Source organism: Telopea speciosissima, chromosome 3 (assembly GCF_018873765.1).
Source record: "Telopea speciosissima isolate NSW1024214 ecotype Mountain lineage chromosome 3, Tspe_v1, whole genome shotgun sequence".
Classification (NCBI taxonomy): domain Eukaryota; kingdom Viridiplantae; phylum Streptophyta; class Magnoliopsida; order Proteales; family Proteaceae; genus Telopea; species Telopea speciosissima.
Genome location: NC_057918.1, coordinates 61,095,721 through 61,117,719, shown reverse-complemented (window position 1 = coordinate 61,117,719; position 21,999 = coordinate 61,095,721). Strand labels below are relative to the sequence as shown.

At 46.5% G+C, this 21,999-nt stretch overlaps 1 protein-coding gene across 1 annotated transcript; it reads right to left on the bottom strand.

The window, feature by feature from the left end:
* Positions 1-6,825: 6,825 nt before the first annotated feature.
* On the bottom strand, positions 6,826-7,299 carry LOC122655375. The gene has a single exon (XM_043849574.1). The coding sequence runs from the start codon at positions 7,297-7,299 to the stop codon at positions 6,826-6,828; it is 474 nt and encodes a 157-aa protein (XP_043705509.1).
* Between the last annotated feature and the right edge of the window lie 14,700 nt (positions 7,300-21,999).

Below are 21,999 nucleotides of genomic sequence, written 5' to 3'. Positions count from 1 at the left end.
AGTTGGTGAGTGTAGAAATCTTATCGATCTGTTCTTGTAGATGTTGATAGGATAATACTTGGATAGGTTGATGAGATTGTCTACATCCATCTCACATGTGATAGGTAGAGAATATGGTCAGTGGTATGTATACTGCGATAGTAGACATTAATCCACAAATACCATAATTCCCTTCAAAATTAAGGGTATGCACTTGACTTGAGTGTGTGTCAGCCGATAGGAATGGGCATGACACTCAGATGGCTAAATCACATAGGAAATCTATGTGACAGACAGAATAGTCCACTCAACCAACATGCCAATGATAAACTCCGATAGGCTAAGTTAGAAGCATAAGGGTTGATAAGTTCCAATTCATGCCCTATAAGTAAGAGGGAAGGTTACGGTGTGCTTAACCATTAATTGTACTTTACCCTGATTTTTAATGGTTGTCGATCATGTTAATTGTTAATTTTTGTACATCGTGTAGATTGTATATTATGATGACCCAAATGAACTACACTGCCCTGATTAAAGACCATATTTTGACCGGCCCAAATTATGTTGAGTGGAGGAGGAACATTAAGTTACTCCAATCTACAGAAGGTTTGATGTCAGTCCTTGAGCAAGAAGAGCCTGGATTTCCTAATGAGGAGGATCCTCAATCCAAAGAGACCTATGAGTTGTTCCATCAGAAAAACTCTAAGGCCAAGCTCCTCGTGTTGAGTTCTTTATAAAAGAGCATCGCTGATTCTGTCAAGGATTTGTACTTGACAAAGGACAAGATAGAGGAGTTGAAGGAGATGTATGGGAGAGAACGAAGGCATGCCCATCATCAACTAGTGACACTTCTCCATAGTGTGAAGATGACCCAAGAAACTCTAGTTATAGATCATGTGATGAAAATACAGAACCTGTTCCAAGATCTAGAGAACCTTAGGACGTATTTTAAACTGAATTATAAGATAGATGTTATCTGTTACTCTCTGCCTAAGGATTTTTATGGATCGTTTATTGTTAATTACAACGTCATTAAACTTTTCGTCAAACTTCCTAAGCTGGGCAACATATTGCTAGAGATAGAGGCTATATCCAAGAAGCAGAAAGTTGAGGTCCTGACCACAAACGACAAATCCTCTTCCTCTAAGCCTAAGGGCAAAAAGAAAAAGAAGAAGAAGACTGACAAGGGTAAAGCCCCTAAGGTCAAGTCAAAGGGAATTTAAAAGATCAAGAAGAAGGGAACTTGTTTCTATTACAAAAATGATGGGTATTGGAAGGAATGTCAAGCTTTCCTGGCATCTCAGAAGAAGAAGTCGGAAGAAGGTATCTCTAAAACCTTAGTCCTTTATGAGTCTAATTTATTGGAGGAACCTACTAATTCATGGTTGGTGGACTCTGGGTCCACTGTCCATATTTGCAACATGTTGCAGGGGTTCAAGCTAACAAGAAGACTGAGTAAGGATGAAGTTCGTCTAAGAATGTGCATGGGAGTTGAGGCCATTAGAGATTTTACATTACATTTTGATAAAGTTAGTAGTTTTGAGAGATTGTTTTTGTGTCCCCCTCTTTCAGGAGGAACATTATTTCTATTAGTAAGCTAGTTTTGGATGGTTATACTTTTTAATTTGGTGTTAAAGTTAACTATTCGGTTTAATAATTCTTTTATTACTATTGGCTTGCTAGATAACTGATTATATCTCTTAAAACCAGTATTTAATGTGAATGAAATCTCTAATACATCAATAAAATGAAAATCGGCTCAAGATAATTCGACGTATCTTTGGCACTTAAGGTTAGGTCATATTGGAGTAGAAAGGGTAAATATGTTGGTGAAGGATGCTCTTTTGGATTCTCTGAAGGTAGAACCTTATCCAACCTGTGAATCATGTCTACAAGGAAAAATGACCAAGAAACCCTTCTCTAACAAGGGAAGAAGAGCCGAAGTTTTGTTAGAATTGATACACTTTGATGTGTGTAGTCCCATTAATGTTCAATAGAGGTATAGTTACTAATACTTCATAACTTTCACTGATGATTACTCTTGTTATGGTTACATATATTTGGAGGAGAGTATTTATTAGATTAGTTCAGGGACTATCTAAAAGAAGCTGAGATTGTATCTCAGTTGACGGCCCTAGGGACACCTCAATAGAACGGAGTCTCAGAGAGGCAGAATCGAACCTTGTTGGACATGGTTCGATCCATGTGGAATTATTCAGAATTACCATCGAGTTTTTGGGGTTTTACACTAGAAACTGCGATCTACATACTGAACAAGGTACCAACAAAATCTATACCCAAAACACCTTTTGAATTGTGGTATGAGCGTTAGCCTAGTCTCTAACATACTAGGGTATGGGGTTGCATAACACATGTGCGGAAGTAACAGACGGATAAGTTGGAATCTCATACAGATAGATGCTATTTCTTAGGATACCCTAAGATTACTATAGGCTACTATTTCTATGACCCTCCGAATCAGAAAGTCATAGTTAGTAAGTGTTGTGTCAAGAAACTTGTCGGAGCGAGCTCTGCCTGCAAGATAAAGATTAGTAGAGAGTACCGGGCGTCGTTGGTGATCTCACTCCGATGCTTAAGTTAGATCTCAGGGCAACAGTCAATTTAGAAAGAATTCAGCTGATCGTGTTCAGTGTTACCTCCCTTACTTAAGGTGGTGGAGAGATAGAATCATGTCCAAATAGGTAAGCTAAAATCTTGGAGTGGAGTGAGACCATTTCGGAGTGAAATGTGGGATAGTGTTTATCCACAACTTCCCATGCGCCTGACTAGGCGCATCGTGGGTGAGAATCTCAGGCCATGCTGGCCCCTGGTGATCTTTGCGTTATCCACACAAAGTATGGAGGTCACTCCACTCACACTTGGCTGTGGACAGGTCACTTTCATTTGAGGGAGGGCGCGATGCCCCCTAGCAGTGATGCAAGTTGGAACACGACTAGGCGGTCCGTTCTGCATGTCGCTCATAGCTAGGCATTCTGTTAGAACCTTTGGAACCCGTTAACTCATACTTGGCTTGACGCGATCTCAGTCCTCGACTCGCGACCTCACCCGCTCGTTCTTGTCGTGCCCGGTCCTTTGTCCCATCATGAGCCCCCCACTCCCCTGGACTTTGTCATCCTGGGGAGTTAAATTAATTCAAATTCCTTGGCGTCTGTTCACGCATGCGTAGGCTTGACACGTTGGTGGCTGGGCGTGACTTGATGCTCCAACCACTGGTTGACATGTGGCCGAGGCCATAAAGACACCTCAATCTGAGTTTTTACTGTTTCGACGTCGCAACGCTTGACGTTCCATTCTCGAACGACCACGTGTCCTTAGGCATTATGAGGCCCAGGCTAGGCCTACTGTCATTCGATCCTTGTTGTGCTAATCTGCCCATTGCGGCTTGGCCACGTGGCTTATGCTTTTATTACATCTTGGGCAGGCTCAACGTCAGCTATTTTTGGCCCCACGATGGGCTTGCCTTTTGACCGTTGGATCTGGACGTTCGCCCTCCCTCCTTTAGCCTATAAATTGGGGCTTCATTCCTCACTGCAATTCTTTATTGAAACTTGGCGAATTCAAATTTTTTGCTTCTCCCTTTGCCTTCTCTGGTTGCTGCTTTCTACCACTATGTCTATCCCGATGACTGCCCTTATCCCCGGCAACACTCAAGCATCTTCAGCAAATTCTGCCTCACAAGCTCGTGTTGTACATTCTGCTCGAGCCATGCCTTCTACTTCCATTCCTACTTCCTGCCTCTGCAACCTTTGTCAGTAAGTTCCTCCCACCATGTCTTCTTCTTCTTCTTAGGCCAAGCCCGATAGGGTTTTTGGCAATGCGGCTGGCATGAGTGAGGGTTCTGACCCTAAGGACAGTTCAGAGAGGACCCAAGAGGAGCGATCTGCAATCTTTGGGTCCAAGAAATTTGCTGCCCAGGCTAGTCGTTTGACCCAGGCCTCAACTGGTCAGTCTAGTGGGGGTATGCAAGCCCCAGCCGAGGGCCCAGTAGAGCACACAGTCGAGGGCGGAGGCTCTCAAGATGAGGAGGAGGAAGAAGCCTTGGTGAATCCCAAAAGTGTGGCTGACTAGGAGAGCTCTATGACCAGGTGATCTTTGGCTACCTTGAGGGTCCAATATGGGTTCCCTTCAGATGTTCAGACCTGGGTGCCCACTAGGGGGGAAAGGGCGAACACCCTTAGGCCGACATCGTGTGCCTGTATGAGGTCACATTTCAGAGCAGCCTCCGTTTCCCCGTCCATCAGTTTGTGGTAGACGTGCTCCGTCACTTTACTATCTCTCAGGGCCAGCTGGTGGTGAACTCCTGAAAGTAGCTCTTCAGCTTCTATTTGTTCTTCACCCAGCTCGGCCGCAAGGCCTTGTGGGTGCTCTTCGTTTATTTTTTTAATTTGAAGAAGACCTCAGACGAGTGGTACTTTGTGGCCCTACGTGGCCTAAGGGGGTCATTCTCGTCCGTGGAGTTCATTAGCCACATGCCTCAGTCCGCGAAGAAGTAGAAGGACCATTTCTTCCACACGAGGTTTCCCAACAACCTATTCAAGGCAGAGTGGGAGAGGGTGCGGCTGAGGACCGTGAATTTGGTCCCCATGCTGAGCCAGTATGACCAGCAGTCTCTCAGCTTGTGCATGAAGGGGGTGGCCTTCGATGTGCTCAAGCTGAAGAATAAGGCCCTGCTAGCCCAGCACGGGCTGAGCTCAGCACGGGGTGAGTTCCTTCTTTTGTAGTTTTATTCCCTTTTATTGTATGTTTGCGTGCTGAGCTTCTAACCTAGTTTTGCTTTCCTTTCAGTGGACTATGAGCTGGATCTGGACAAGTTCTGCGAGGAGGCAAAGGAGGAGAGGCAGCAAGTCTTGGAGAAGAAGTCCAAAAGGCAGACCCATTCCAATATGGGCATCCCCATTGGGGGCTCAACGACCTCCATTCAAGAGAAAATGGCGCCCTCCTCGAAGGGCAAAGAGAAGGTGGAAAAGGGCAAGGACAAGACAGAGAAAGCCACCAAGTCCCTACCGCCAAAGATCCCTGAGAAGAGGGCTCGCGATGAGGTGATGGACCTTGAAGCGCCCCCAAAGATGGCAGTGCTAGAAGAGAAGGCCCCAAAGGAAGCCCCCTAGGGCTCCACAAAGTGGGGAGCTAACAAGGGCGAGAAGGGCCTGCCCCTTCCAAAGGGGAAAAAGCGTCTTTGCTACCAGTGGGATGTCTACGAGGGCGAGTCAGCCTTCAACTTGCCACAGGTGGCCAAGGAGCTAATGGACTATGGCCCCCCTCAGGACATGGCTACTGTTCGTGCCCAATCTGACGAAGAGCTGGCAGACTCGTTCGTACTGGACTTTGCTCGGGTAACCCTCAAACTTGGCTCCTTTGTTTCCTTTTCCTGGTAGAACGTGTTCTAATATTATATTATCTTCTTAGGTCACTCGAGGGGTGATCGAGATTCACCGCAGGATGGAGACCCTGGTCGCGATGTGTAAGGAGGATAAGAGGAAGAGGAAGGTCGTGGAGGACCAGGTCATGAATATTGCGACCAGGATCTCTACGCTGGAGACCGCGGCCAAGGATCACCAAGAGACGGTCAAATCTTTCACTGACCGAGTGGAGCAGCTGGAGAAGCAGCTGGAGCTCGAGAAGAGAGAGCACGAGCTAGAGAAGAGGAAGATTGGATCTATCCAATAGGACCTGCTCAATCTCCAAGTGCGACAACCTAAGCTGATCGAGGAGGCTATCCAGAAAGCCTTGGAGGCCTTTAAGGTTTCAAAAGAGCTGAGGGATCACGTGAAGAAGCAGGCCCATGCGGGTTATAGGGGTGGTATGGATGACACCGTGAAGTATGTCCTCAAGGTGACCCCGGGCTATGATTTCTCTGGTTTCAAGTATTATGTCCCCCTGGTGCCTGTGACTTCGTAGGCACTTGTTGCTCCCCCGCCTAAAGATTCTGCTGTCTCGAGTGACCTCCCTGCTCCAGTTGACCCCCTGCTCCTGGCGCAGTCCTGGACTGTGTGGCCACTTCTACAGATCCTCCTCTAGTTGACCAAACCTTGACTGATCCTCCTCCTGCAGATTCGACCTCGACCGTTGTGGCCTCCACTTCAGATCCTCCACCAACCACCAGTTGAAGACTTTGTAATTTTCCCCCTTTCTTCTTCTTCTTTTTTTTTTTTTTTTTTTTTAAACAATATATTTGTCAATGAAGAAATTTTTTCTAAGTGTTGAAGCTCGCTTCCTTTCTCAATACCTTTGAGTGCGTTCTTTCTTTCGCCTTTTCTTAATTCGCGATTTCATCACCTTTAGTCTCTCATTGCTTTGTGCCCTCCTCCGAGGGTGGGCTTTCGTGTTGACCCTAGAGGTCAGTCTTTTGTGCTGACCTTAGAGGTTATTCTTTCGTGCTGACCTTAGAGGCCAAACTTTCGTGCTAGCCCAACGGGCTAGTCTTTTTTGGGGTAACCATTTTAGGCCAATACGAAATCGTAAGCACAAAGTGTAAACACAAATTGTGAGCACGAACGGATATTTCATTAATTCATGAACAACTTTTACAACGTTCTCATTGGTAAAAAATTTTCAGATTCTCTGAGTTCCAAGGTCGCGGTATTTTGTCCCTGAAGAACTTTTCCATTCGTTGTCGAGTTATAGTGGCAACTGGCTCTGCTTCCACCCACTTGGTGAAGTAATCCACCATAACAACTAGGTACTTTCTTCCCCCTGAAGCTGGGATGAAGTTACCTAGGATGTCCATCCCCCACATAGCGAATGGGATAGGACTAAGTATGGAGGCTAGCTCTGTAGCCGGCTGGCCTGGTATGGACACAAACTTTTGACATTGCTCGCATCGTTTCACGTATTGTATAGCATCCTTTTGCATATTTGGCATTCTCCCATGTGACTGCCACATATCCCACGGTGTACCTCTGTCAAGGCGTTCAAAGCGTGGGTAGGAGTTAGGCACTTCAGCAACGGACTGGACACTGATCTTTTGTATAACTGCCCCTCCACCAGTGTATATCGAGCTGCGCGACCTCGAACCTTATGCACTTCGATCTTATCTTCGGGCAGGAAGTCATCCCTCAGGTAGACGACGATTGGGTCCATCCAACTGGGCTCCAAGTCGATCGGTGTGACCTCTCGGACTTGGTGGGAGGGCTCAAATAGCTGTTCAATGTCTACTGACCTGTCCAACTGAGCCAGCGCCTCTGTTGATAGTCGTGAGAGTGCGTCTGCCTTCTCGTTCTCGTTCCTGGGCACCCTGCTCTTCTCGAACTCGTCGAACGAGCTTACTAATTTCTTGGTGACTTCAAGGTAGGCTGCCATGCGGTCATCTTTGGCTTCATAGTGCCCATTGATTTGATTCACGACCAGCTATGAGTCAGCCCGCACTGTCAACCTTTTGATCTGAATGGCTTTGGCTATTCTCAGGCCGGCTATCAGCACCTCGTACTCTTCTTCATTATTTGATGCTGGGAATTTGAAGCGTAACATGAACTGTATCTTAAAGCCTTTTGGGCTCTTCAGGATGAAGCCCACCCCGCGAAACTCTGAGTTGCTCGATCCATCTACGAACATGGTCCAGGACGGCGCCGGGGTAGTTCCTATTTCCATCTGGTCCTCCTAGTCCTGCACTTCCTCGTTCAGCGTATGCTCGACCACAAAATTAGCCAAGGCTTGGCCCTTTATGGCCTTCCTGGGCCTGTACTCAATCTGGTACTTGCTCAGCTCTACCGCCCACGTGGTCAGCCTTCTAGACACATCTGGCTTGTGGAGCACTTTCTTCAGTGGTTGATTAGTCTTGACCACTATTGGGTAGGCCTGGAAGTACGGCCTTAGTTTCCTATCCGTTTTGACAAGGACGAACGCGAGCTTCTCGATCTAGGGGTAACGAGTTTCAGCGTCTAGCAGCATCTGGCTAACGTAGTACACTAGCTTTTGTATCCCATCTTCTTCCCTCATCAGGGTCGCACTCACTGCTACGGGTGATGTGGCTAGGTACAGTAGAAGCTCCGTCTCGGGGATTGGTCGAGCCAACAGTGGCGGGTTGGCCAAATACACCTTTAGGTCTTCAAAGGCTTTTTGGCATTTGATGGTCCATGCGAAACCCCTGATATCCTTCAAGTTCTTCTGAGTCTTGAAGAATGGTAGACACTTGTCTCCAGATCGCGACATGAACCGTACTAGCGCTACAATCCTTCTGTTCAACCTCTGCACCTCACAAACTGTCCTGGGCGGGCTCATCTCCTGGATAGCTTTGATTTTGGCTGGGTTGGCCTCAATCCCTCTTTGGGACACCATATAACCCAGGAGCTTTCTAGAGCTAACTCCGAAGGCGCACTTAGCTGGATTTAACTTCATGTGATGGGCTCGCCACACTTAGAACGCCTCATCGAGGTCAGCTAGATGGTCTTCAGCCCATATGCTCTTCACTAGCATATTGTCCACGTATGCCTCCATATTCCTGCCAATCTGAGCTTTGAACAGCTTGTTCACCATTCTCTGATAGGTCGCCCCTGCGTTCTTCAGGCCAAAAGGCATCACCAGGTAGCAGAAATTTTCCTGGTCCAAACAAAACGTTGTGTATGACTCATCTCCTTCTTTCATCAGGATCTGGTTATATCCTGAATACGCGTCCATGAAGCTTAGCCTCTCATGCCCCACCGTTGTATCTATCAGGAGGTCAATCCTTGGCAGCGAATACTCGTCCTTAGGGCACGCCTTGTTGAAGTCTATGTAATCTACGCACATCCTCCACTTCCCGTTGGGCTTTGGCACCATCACTACATTAGTGAGCCAAGTGGGGAACTGCTCCTCTTTAATGAAGCCGGATGCTTTAAGCTTCTCTATTTCTTCCTTCATTGCGACCTACCTCTCTGGGGTGAACGTCCTCCTCTTCTACTGGATTGGCTTCTTGGCCGGGTCCACATGCAGGGCGTGCTCTGTAATGTGGCATGGTATGTCGGGCATGTCAGCCCCTGACCTGGCAAACACATCTTTATTCTTTTGGAGGAACGAGGTGAGGTCCTTGGCTTCCTCTGGCTTCAACAATGACCCAATCTTTACCTACTTGGTAGGGTCCTGGTCATCTAGTACGACCTCAACGAGCTCTTCAATGGGCTCTCCTTACTGGTAGCGCTTATCGTCCTCGTTGTTATCTGTGACCTCCACAGTGTAGGTCGTTCCCCTACAATTGCCTTTAATTTGCTTCAAGAAAGCAGCATGGCATTCACGGGCTTTCTTTTGCTCAGTCTGACACTCTCCTACGCCGTTAGGAGTGACAAACTTGACTTTCAAGTGTTTGGTGGAGATTACTGCCCCCAGCTCGTTCAAAGTCGGCCTGCCTAGGATGACGTTGTAGGCAGTCATGATCCAGACCACCATAAAGTTCACCATTATGGTCTTTTGATAAGGGGCGGTCCCCACTATCATTAGAAGCTCAACTAACCCCTCTATCGGGGTTGGTGCACCTGAGAACCCGTACAAGGGTGCTGTCTCAAGCTTCAACGTGCCTGGCTCGAACTCGAACTGTAAATAGGCATCATATGACAGCATGTCTACTGATGCCCCTGTGTCCACTAGAATTCTGTGGATTGGACGAATGGCTATAACTGCTTGAAGCACGACAACATTGTCGTGTAGCCAGCTCAGCCCCTCCATGTCCTCATCAGAGAACGTGATCACAGGTTTGGTTCACGCCTTCTTTTCGTGAATCTCCACTGCCATGAACCGTGCTTTTGCCTTGGCTTTGCGCGATGACTCCTGCCCTGGTCCCCCTAGGATGGTGAGGATGGCAGGCGCTGTGGAGGTGTTCGCTTCGTTGTTGCTCCTCCTAGCCACCCTTCGATCGTCCTGCCTATCTTCTCGACGATCTCGATCGTCTCCCCTTCTAGCTCTGTCTTCTCTCCTAGGGTCGTTCCTCGCAGCTTCACGACCTCTGGAGTTATCTTTTCCATCCTCCTTGACATAGCGTCTCAGATGGCCTTTCTGTATCACGTCCTTGATCTCTCTCTTTAACTATCTGCAGTCCTCGGTGTTGTGCCCAACATCCTTGTGGAACTTGCAATTTTTGTTCTTGTTTCTACCTTCAGGTCTGGAGAACATCGGCCTGGGCCATTGCAGTAGACCTCGATCGTACACCTCCATCAGGATCTTGGTTCTGCTGGTGTTAAGGGGCGTATAGTCTGGGCTCTGGTCTCGGTTTAACCTCGCCCTCTTAACATCGTTCTTCTTCTCGTCCTTTTCTTCTTTGGGACCTTTGTGTCCACCGCCTTTCATGCCTTCATGATATCAAACATGTTGTCATACTGGTAGCAGTGATCCAGCAGCTACGATAAGGTAGTGACTGGGTCCAAGGCGAGCGACTTCACCAGGTTATGGTTGGTGACCCCATTATGCAAGGCATTGAAGGCCATTGCATCATCCAAGTCCTTGATCTCTAGGCTTTCCCCATTGAAACGGGTGATGTAATCCTTGATGGCATCAGGTTGCTGCTTGACGGCCAACAGGTTGGCAGCAGTCTTCTTTTACTTGACACTACTTTGAAAGCGGCTCACGAATGCCCTGGCCAACTCGGTGAAGCCTTTGATGGAGTTGGGCTTTAGCTTGGCGAACCAGAGCGTTGCTGGCCCCTTCAAGGAGGTGGGAAGGGAGTGGCACGACATGACATCGGATCCACCATACACGATCATCATTGTGTTAAAGTAACTGATGTGGTCGTTGGGGTCGCCCTCCCCATCATAAGCCTCAAAGGTGGGAGGCTTGAAGCCCCTGGGGAGTTCAGCCCTCATGATCTCAGTCATGAAGGGGTGTTGGCCAAGTCTGAAGCTCTCCTCGGGGACATTGCTCTTTTCTAGGGCCTCGATCTTGGTATTCATCTCCCTGAGTTTATGGTCAAGCTCACTTTCCACGATTTGGTTGGTAACGGGGTCTACGCGGGTACGACGCGTATTCAGCTCATCCTGTAAGTCACGCCTAGGCAACCTCTACTGGTCGACCTGCTCAGTGCGTGCGTCAGAGGCTTTGGAGCAACTTCTCTCGATTCTGCTATGAGTCCTCCAGCTGGTGGACACTGATTGTTCCCCTCCACACGAGGGCCTGCTTCTAGTAGGCAGGTTCCCGGTGCGAATAATTCCTGGAGGGGGCAAACTTCTTCCGGATGGGTGTGAGGACCCAGCCCTACTCCCAGTTACTCGTGTATCGTCTCTCGCAGGCCTCGGGTTCTTCTATGTCATCCTGGGGAGTACTAACACAGGTGTTGGGGGTAGGATTGGCACTGGGAGGCCTGCAGTAGTAGTAGCCACCAGGTTGGCTATCCTCAATGCCTGCAGTTCCTTGACCACGTCCCTGAGGAACTCATTCTATTGGAGGACTTGTTGCTACAGGTCTTGAATCTAGCCCACATTGGCCGGGGCATTAGGATCTACCGTCGCAGGGATGAATCCATGAGGCAAGGGTGGTGGAGGTGGTAGTGCCCTGGTGTTTCGGCTGGACTGGCCCTGATCTCGAGTTGTGTTTTGGCCAGCCACCTCAGTTGTCGAAGGCTAAAACCCTGCTGCTTCCCCTATCGCCGGTAGCTGGGGTTCGGTTCGTGCAGTGTTTGTTCGCCGAAGGGTTTACTTCCTGGTTTGCCCTCCACCACGAGTGTTCTTCATCGCCCGATGTGCCACTGGGTTTTCCATGGCTGGTGAAACTTCCGTGTTGGAAGGAACGACGCTTTGTTCGCCTGCCATGATCTCGAATTGATTGTTTGGTGGAGATTTTAAGGCTTTGAGACTGTCGTTTCTACAGACGGCGCCAAACTGTTGCATCAAGAAACCTGTTGGAGCGAGCTTTGCCTGCAAGACAAAGATTAGCAGAGAGTACCGGGCATCACCTGTGATCTCACTCCGATGCTTAAGTTAGATCTCAGGGCAACAGTCAATTCAGAAAGAATTCAGATGATCGTGTTCAGTGTTACCTCCCTTACTTAAGGTAGTGGAGAGATAGAATCGTGTCCAAATAGGTAAGCTAAAATCTCAGAGTGGAGTGAGGCCATTTCAGAGTGAAATGTGGGATAGTGTTTATCCACAACTTCCCACGCGCCTGACTAGGTGCATCATGGGTGAGAATCTCGAGCCATTCTGGCCCCTAGTGATCTTTGCGCTATCCACGCGAAGTATGGAGGTTGCTCCACTCACACCTGGCTGTGGACAGGTCGCTTTCGTTTGAGGGAGGGCGTGATGCCCCTTAGCAGCGATGCGAGCTAGAACGCGACCAGGCGGTCCGCTCTGCATGTCGTTCACAGCTAGGCATTCTATTAGAACCTTCAGAACCCGTTAGCTCGTATTTGGCTTGACGTGATCTCAGTCCTCGACTCGCTACCTCACCCGCTCATTCTCGTCATGCCCGGTCCTTTGTCCCATCAGTAAGCATGCAACATTTTTGGAGGATGACATGATCTCACCAAGATCAAAGCCTGTGGTCATAAAGGAAATATCCAATGACCAGGTTCCCTCAGCACCCATAGGAATTTTAGTTGATATACTCATTGAGGAGAAACAACCTCAAGAGCCTAGACGGAGTGGGAGGTCTATCTGACCACCAACTCATTTGAATCTTCTCATGGAGGAAGATCAAAAGTTGGAAGAATTCCAGATGGTATCTGATTGTTTAGACGCAGATCATTATACTTATGCCGAGGCTCTTAAGGATGTTGACTCTGTGAAATGGCAGGAAGCTATGCGCAATGAGATAGATTTCATGGATTCTAACCACGTCTGGACTCTTAAAGATCTTTCACAAGGGTAAAACCCATTAGCTATAAATGGATCTATAAGAGGAAGAGAGGTGTGGATAGACAGGTGGAACATTTCAAGGCAAAACTGGTGGTAAAGGGATACACTCAGACGCACGGTATCGACTATGATGACTTCTCACCAGTAGCGATGATTAAATCTATTTAGATTCTATTATCGATTTTCACATACCATGATTATGAAATCTGACAGATGGATATACAGACGGCTTTCCGTAACGAATATCTTGAGGAGGTCATATACATGGATTAGCCAGAGGGTTATGGTTCCCTAGGGGAAGAAAATAAGGTATGTAAGTTGTTGAGGTCCATTTATGGGCTAAAGCAGGCTTTGAGAAGCTGGAACATCCATTTTGATCAAACTGTCAAAGACTTTGAATTTAAGCAAAACATTGATGAACCATGTGTGTATAAGAAAGTCGGTGGGGATGCCATTTGTTTCCTTATCCTATATGTGGATGATATACTACTCATTGGGAATGATGTGGAGCTACTTTCATCTGTAAAGATGTGATTATCCAAAACATTCTCAATGAAAGATCTGGGAGAGGCCAGCTACATCCTAAGAATTAAGCTTGTGAGAGATCGCAAGAACAAGATGTTGGTGTTATCACAATCCACCTACATTGACAAAGTGCTTGACAGATTCAACATGCTAGGTTTTAAGAGAGGTAATGTGCCTCTCAGACATGGAATCAGTCTTTCTAAGTCACAATATCCTCAAACTCCTGAGGATGTTGAGGCTATGCAGAGAGTTCCCTATGCTTCAGCAGTATGAAAGTCTAATGTATGCCATGTTGTGTACCAGACCAGACATTTGTCATGCTATAGGGATTATGAGCCAATATCAATCCAATCCGGATTGGTGGGGGTACAGTGATTTGGAGGAGTGCCAAACATAATTCAACAGGCGATTCCACAACTGAAACTGAGTACTTGGCAGCTAGCAAAGTAGCCAAGGAAAGTGTCTGGCTTAAGAAATTTTTGACTGACTTAGGAGTGGTCCCTGAGCTAGTGGAACAACCCATACCATTATTATGTAACAACAGGGGAGCTATAGCACAAGCAAAGGAACCAAGAGCTCATTAGAGAAATAAACATGTGGAACGGAAGTATCACTTGATTCATGAGATTATTCAGCTTGGTGATAAAGCCATAGCTAAAGTTGACACTACAGATAATTTATCTGACCCAATGACTAAAGGTTTACCTCCTAGTGTTTCTGAGAAACATGTTGGGAATACAGGCATAAGGTTCATGGGAAATTGGCACTGATGTATAAACTTTTTTTTTGGAATTAATGAATTTAATTTTGATTAGCATGATCGGTTCTTAAGCTCAGTTATTTGTCCATAGATATTCTTACCTAAATTGTTTTCCACTTGGGACAATACTGGACATCCTGTCTAACATGGTGGTCATACTGTGTGTACTTAGGGATGTTTCTTTTTCCAAGGCACAAGTATGAGTGTACATACATAGTATACATTGGATTGGATCACTTGAGTATTTCACATGTAGTGTACAGTCAGTTTATAAGCAAAATGAAATTCTCTTAAATAGTCCACGATTGGTCCCTTGACCTGAGGGGTCCTTATTGTTGCATTTATATGCTGTGTATGTATTTTGGTGCACCAACGGTTGATGTTTCTCTGACTATTTATCAGTGTGCTGGGTTCACAGTATCTGGCTGTATTCAAAAGAGATGCCCAACATGGAATCCACAACCCATGGTCCCACATAGTTGGTGGGCATCTTTGGTTTCTTTTCAACAAATTTTAACTTGAATCACCGTACGAATGGAAAACGCTTAAGAAATGCTTCACAGCAATATATGGCACGTCAAAATTGGCCACACGATTAAAAATATATTAGCTATTGAATTTTAAATCATTTAGAAAAATGGATTACATTTAAAAAAAAAGATGTTGATCGCACGGCCCAGGGCACACCACACGTGCAGGCGTATGGGCCGACTCTGCACGCACAAGCCGACCCATGCCCTGTGCAGACAACCCTGCCTGTACAATACGTGCCTTGCACCTGGGAATAGCCTGGCCTGTACCCTGCACCCACGGATAGCCTGGGTTGTATCTAAAACCCACAATTCTCAGACCGAACCGTGTGATTTGACCAGCTCACCCTGTATTCCCATGTCAGAAGCCCAAGCTGCATATTGAGGGCTGACCCACGCCTTGGCAGCCCGGTTTTGGGCTTAAACTCTGGATTTTTGCCTTCTTTGACTATTTAAACACCCTCAAATGGAGAGCAAGGTGATGGCCATTGGAGATGAAAATTTTCACACTTGGACTTCTTCATCCCCTCTTTCAAAGGCATTTTACAGAACCTTTGATTTTTTAAAAAATTCCACAAATACCCCTACCATATACATCTTGTCATTGGAGCATCCTCATATAAGCTATGAATTGGTTGGCCCCATAAGTGAATTCCGGTGAATCAGACATGCACACACTGACTTGAGACCTTTCCACGCTTCAAAAGTAAATTTCATATTTTTTTTAATATATTTATTTTACATTTTTCTTTATGTAGGTACTAAACTAGATATTTTTTCTTAAATCCTATCTTAAAAATACTTAAAGTGGGTTAACAATATCGTCAAACAATTTTAAATAACACGAGACAAGAGAACTAGGGCTACAGCAGAAGACTGACATATGTCCTTCCCATTCACGCTGGAATCTCTCCGGCAATGATGGACACCGGCAACCCTAGGCCGGTGGACCAGGAGATGGTGACCCCCCTCCACCCATAGTTATGACTGAAATAGCTGATAGTGGTGCAACTAAAACATGGGCGAGTCTTGTCTCTGGTCATGCTGTTCGAGACGGGGAGAATGCAATACCATTCTTTGAACCTGAGATCATTGATGGGAAGAGAGTTACAAGGTGCAGTGGAGATGATTTATCCAAAGAGAAAGGTTGTTGGGAAGTTGCTCTTGTGGGGTACATCTTCAGGCCAAAGCCATCCTTCGTGATGATGAAAAGATTCATGCGAGAGAAGTGGGCACACATGGGAGCAGTAGAGGTGTATGGCCTGGAGAGCGGGATCTTCATATTCGACTTCTAAGAAGCGAGTATGTGTAGCCAAATCATCGACGAAGGACCATGGACCCTAGGTGCAAGACCGTTAATACTCAAGGCATGGTCGTCGGAGGTCTTCTTGATCAAGAAAGAGGAAACCAAGTTGCCCCTATGGGTGCGGTTCTATGGACTAAATCTTCACTTTTGGGGGAACTAAACACTAGGGAAGATTGCCAGTGTCCTAGGTAAACCCATTTTTGCTGATCGTTGAATGACCCAAAGGGAAAGACTCTCCTTCGCTCGTGTCTGCGTTTTGGTGAAAGCGGAGGACGGTCTACCCTCGACGGTATCCATTATGCTGGATGAGGGATCCTTACTCGAACAACTGGTGGAATATGACTGGGCACCACCAGTTTGATGCGAGTGCAAAATTTTTGGCCATAATGAGAAGTCATGCCCAGTTCTTGCTGTGGAACACATCAACAAAGCAAATACGAAGAACACTGCGATAGGTAAGGAGGTGAAGTCTTGGCAGGAGCCTACCAAATGGCGCAGTAAAGGGAAGAGGGCTGTGCCAAGAGAATCGGACCAGCCATCCACGTCGGGATCTGCCACTCCAGCGACTACAGTGGTGCCGTCTCCAGCAAACCTTCCCTCAAGTTCAAATTTTTTGCACCAAGCTACTTTGATCACTAAGAAGGGACCCACCACGATAGCCATCAGAAATGAACATGATCACGTGGCACCATCCGATTTGCGACTACCAAAGAATGTGGAGGGAGTTTCGATCCATACCAACGACATACAGGGTGATGTGAGTAATCCATCCACTTCCTTTCCCACTCCAAAAGTGGTTCACTCAAAAGGAAACACGGCTCTTGCTTCCCCCCTTCCTACGTTACCTCCAGGAACGCAGAATACCACATCCGACCCTACTCGGGTCAGGTCCAACTGTGATCAATAACCCAATGCACAACGTATCTCCAAACCATCGGTCAAGGAAATGGCATGATCCATTAACGGAAATAAGGTTACTAACATAACCTCTTCCTCGATGACATTGGCCACAGGGAACAAGTTTGCATCCTTATAGACCGATGCGGCAGATTAAGTAGAAACTACTAGTGCACTGATGGTACCACATGAGCGAGAAAGAAGCCCGGTTTGGAGCACCTTTGCACAACGCTCCCCCTCTATTGGTTCTCAATGATTAAAGTTGGCGTGTGGAACACCAGGGGATTAAATGACCCTGGCAAATGTAAGGCAGTGAGAGATTGGATGACTTCTAACCAGCTTGCCATTGCTGGATTAGTGAAACACATGTTAAACCTTGCAACTTTGATAGTTCTATGAGGATATTTAGCAACCGCTGGAAGTGCCTTAACAATTACACATCTAGTGATGCTAGGAGTAGATGGCTGCTGTGGGATGAGGACCAGGTTGATATCCACCATATCTTGACCTCAGCTCAATTAATCCATACACGAGCATGCATCAAGCAATCATAACAACTCTCACATATCTCCATTATTTATGGCACAAACTTTGCACCAGACAGGGAAGAACTATGAAATGACTTTCGGCAAATCAGTAACGGGAATTCACTGCCATGGATCCTTCTGGGAGATTTCAACTCCATCAGTGACCCAAGTGAAAAAGAAGGTGGGCGCACAGTAACAACAATAATGACTTAGCCCCTTGCCTCGTGTATCTCTGACTTAGGCCTTTTTGATCAAAGATGGTTAGGCAACTGGTTCACGTGGGGCAATCAAAGTTTTGATACTAATCGTATATCTACTAAGATTGATCATGCACCGGTGGACAGTAATTGGATGGCTACCTTTCCTACTGTGCATGCCCACTTTCATAATCAAGGCACTTCTGATCATTGTCCCATGGTTATTTCGGTGGGATCCCCACCGGTGCTACGTGGCAGGCAGTTCTACTTCTCCAATCATTGGGCAGAACATAACGAGTTCCTCCCTCTTGTTCGAGATGTCTGGGCCCAACAGGTAACTGGCACACCTATGTTAATCCTTTTTTTTAAACTAAAAATGCTGAAAAATAGGTTGAAGGGGTGGAGCCGTTCTACATTCAGTAATCTGGATGAGCGTATCAAGGCTGCAACACATACTATGGAGCTTCTTCAGTCCTCTATCCACTTTGGTTGCACTGATCCAAACACCTTACAGCTTGAAAGGACTCACATCTCCCACCTCAAGCGTATGCTGAATGTGAGGGAATCAGAGCTACGTCAAAAGGCTCGGGTGAGATGGCTTGCGCATGGAGACAGGAACTCAGAATTTTTTCATCGGTCTCTACAAATGTGAAGGTCCAGGAATTGAATATCTTCCGTCCAAAACAACAATGGTACTTGGATTTTGGGCAATGATGCAATAAGAATGGAGGCTATGCACTTCTTTGAACGAGCTTTCATGGGTTCTCCACAAGTCACATGCACCCCATTTGACCTCCTCACATCTGGACATGGTGGAGTATGCTCATCTATGTTGGCCATTCAATGCAGAAGAGATCAAATCAGTAGTATTCTTGGCTGATAACGACAGTGCATTAGGTATCGATGGATTTGGCGCGTACTTCTTCAAAAAGTCTTAGGAGATCATTGGTTATGATGTCTATGAAGCCATCCTATTCTTCTTTAAAACCCAGAAGCTCCCAGGCCAATTAAAGCTATCCAAGTTGACTTTGATTCCCAAAGGCATAGGGCAGAGCACCTTTAGCAACTATCGAACAATTACGGTCAGCCCCTTCCTTTATAGATACATAGCCAACCTCCTTGCTAACAGACTCAAGGGTGTCTTACACAAGCTGGTGGGGGAGAACTAATTGGCTTTTATTAAGGGGAAGCAAATAACCAACAACATACTTCTTTACCAAGAGCTCCTACATGGTTACCACATAAACACCAGTATGCCTCAATTTCCTGCCAAAATTGACCTAAAAAAAGCATACGACTCGGTTCAATGGAGCTTCTTATTTACATTATTGCATCGATTGAATCCCTCCCCCATTTTCATTGGGTGGATTGTTCAATGCATCACAAACCCAAGCTATGTTGTCTTTTTTAATGGAGCACAATCTCCCCGTTTCTCTGCAAACAGAGGATTGAGACAAGGCTGCCCAAAGTCTCCCTTCCTCTTCAATATTGTTCTCCTAGTGTTCACCAATTCTGTGACCGCTGTCACAAAGACAGGAGCCTTCAATTATCATCAATTTTATGCGAGTCCTGAAATTACTTCGGTGTACTTTGCCGACGATCTGTTCGTCTTTGGAAAGGCCTTTATCACTAATGCCAATAATCTGGATCTGTTGTTAAGCAGTTCTCTATGCTTTCAAGGCTGACCATCAACACAAGGAAGTCAAATATATTCTTTTCTAATTGCCTTACAAAGATTCAAGCTCACTTTTGCGCCACCTTGGGCTTCACTATTGGGAGTCTGCCGATTACATACTTGGGGGTACCTTTATCGACAAAGTCCTTGAAGGCTCATGACTTTACTGAACTTATCTGTAGGGTGGAGAGGAGGTTATCATCATGGAAAGCGAAGGCACTCTCATATGCTGGCCGCCTTGCCCTCATCCAATCGGTCTTAATGGGTACTTTAACCCACTGGCTGAACACAATCTGTTTCCCTAGATCTGTTATTGCTAAACTTGAAGGCATCATTGGTGGGGTACTATAGAAAAGGGCTCTTATAAGGTGGCATGGGCAACAGTTTGTTTACCCAAGAAGGAGGGCGGCTTAGGCCTACGAAGATTGAATGACTGGAATAGGGTGGCTTTGATGCGCTCGCTAGGTTTATAACATTGTATCCAACGCATCAAATTGTTGGACCTCCTTCGTGAACCACGGGTGGCTATGCCGTCATTCTATATGGTCGTTACCCACCCCAACTCTTTGCTCTCAAACCTTTAGAGCCATATTGATGACCCGTACTATCGCAATTGGGAATGTTCGTTATCTTCTTAAATCTGGTAATGAAACCTTGCTTTGGTATGCCCCATGGATACCTAATGGCCCCCTCTGCAGGCCGGGTACCCTTATCTCAGAGGCATTGGGACGCAACACCTTTGATAAGGTTGGCTCCATATGGTCGGAAGGTGGGGTATGGGATGAAACTATGATGGATGCAGATATTATCAGCCAGAAGGCAGAAATTACCAACACCAGGCTACACGGTCAACTCCAGGAAGATTTGGCAATCTAGACACCTACCCCCACTAGCCAGTTTTCGCTTGAGTCTGCATGGAACATGGTTTAGCTGTATGGCGATAAGGTGGAGTGGCACGACCTTGTCTGGTCTTCCACAACCCAGCCAAGATTCTCATTTATTTCATGGCTAGCGCTACGGCATCGGCTACCAACACGATGCAGACTGGCAGCTTGGGGGTAGCTATGGACACCTCTTACATATTATGCCAAGGAGGAATCGAGGATTTGGACCATTTATTTTTCAGTGCCCCTACTCTGCCTCCATATGGGAAGGGATTCTCAGGTTGAATGGCTTTATGCGACATCCTCTCCTTAGTTGGCAAGAGGAGATATCTTGGCTGGTTCAACACTTTAAGGGTGCCTCAATAATCAGCCAGGTTCGAAGATTCAATTTGACAGCAATGATCTACCGAATCTGGTGTGAAAGGAACAATAGAATATTTTGGCAGCAGAATACTAGCCCCGAAAGCACTCTACATTGGGTCATCCAGGACACTAGGACCCGGTTTAGTGACATGGAGATGACGGTTCAGGACTCAGGTGGGGGTAGAGAATTTTTTCATCGTTGGAAGATGCGGGTTTCATTCGCCCATTGCCGGCCAAAGGCTATGACATTGTTACACCTGCACCCCAAATATACTCCTATACCCCGGGGCAGTTTAGACTTTTACCTAAGAGGCAAATGCCACGGTGGCACTGGCCAACACTTGTGACCTCAGACTTAAAATATTATTATAATTACCCCCTTAAAGCCCTAGAAGTGTGGGCCAAAGCCCCGTAACTTTCCTTGAAGTTTGGGCCCTGACAGCAGCATCGGAGTCACGAACGAACTCACTCATACTGAATTCGCTTGAGGATCCACCAGTGCTGTTACTCGCCCTTTTGGTAATTTTTTCTGTGGGACCCACATACCCGTGTCATGGATACTATAATTGGACCTTTGGATCATATGGACCCCTGCCCTTACCATTAATTGGTTATGTGGGCCATGAAAGTGGGCCCACAAAGTATAACTTAAAGGAATAATGGGTTTTATACACCCTAACCAAAAACCAAACAGCCCTTAGAGGATAATTAAGTCCTATGGACTTAGGATACACCCGAAACATGACCTAATGGACCTAATAGCTATGACTAACGCCAAACAAGCCTTAAGACCTAACTAAAACCCATTTAAAGACTTAAGGGACACTAAGTGTTTGGGGGTGCCTAAACCAAACATGACCTAAGGCCCATTTAACCCTTAAAAAGGATGAGAGAATCCTTATTCCCTTATCTCTCCCCCTCCCAAGTAAACCGTGGAGGCGAAGTGACAAGGGAAGAAGGAGAAGGAGGAAGGAAGAGGAAGAAGTAGAAGTAGGAGAGGAATAGGAGGGGAAGGGAAGAAGATGGGAGCTATGCCAAAATGGCTGTCTGCCCCACATCTCCTCCCCAAGCAGACCAGACCCAAGGGAGAAGAGAAAGAGGAGGAGGAGAGATGGAGAGGATGGTTGGAAGGAGAATCTCACCAAGGTAAGACTCCAAGCTTGGAATCTCTCTCTCCATTTCCATTTTGTATTTTGATGAGTTCTTGAGCTTGGGCTAACCTAGGGTTCCATTTGGGACTTAAGGTGATGCTTAGCCTTAATTGGGAGCTCTAATGGAGCTAATCTAGACCTTTAAGTGTTGCATTTGCAGCCATTGTGGTGAACCCTTGGTCCTAAACCATGGAACCCAACCTTTGGACCAATGTGAGACCAATCCATGAGGTGAGCCTAGGATCTAGTGACCCTAGGAAGGCTTAGACTCCTCTCCCTTGTCCCTGAGAGCTTGGGGCACTCCTAGCTTCAATCTGGAGCAAAACTGTCGACGGATAAACGACCGGATCCACTAATTGTGGTACCGCCCGCGAGCCCGCCCAGTATAAACCCAGTAAAATAGCCTGAGCGGGCGAAGGCATGGATTCACTCTGT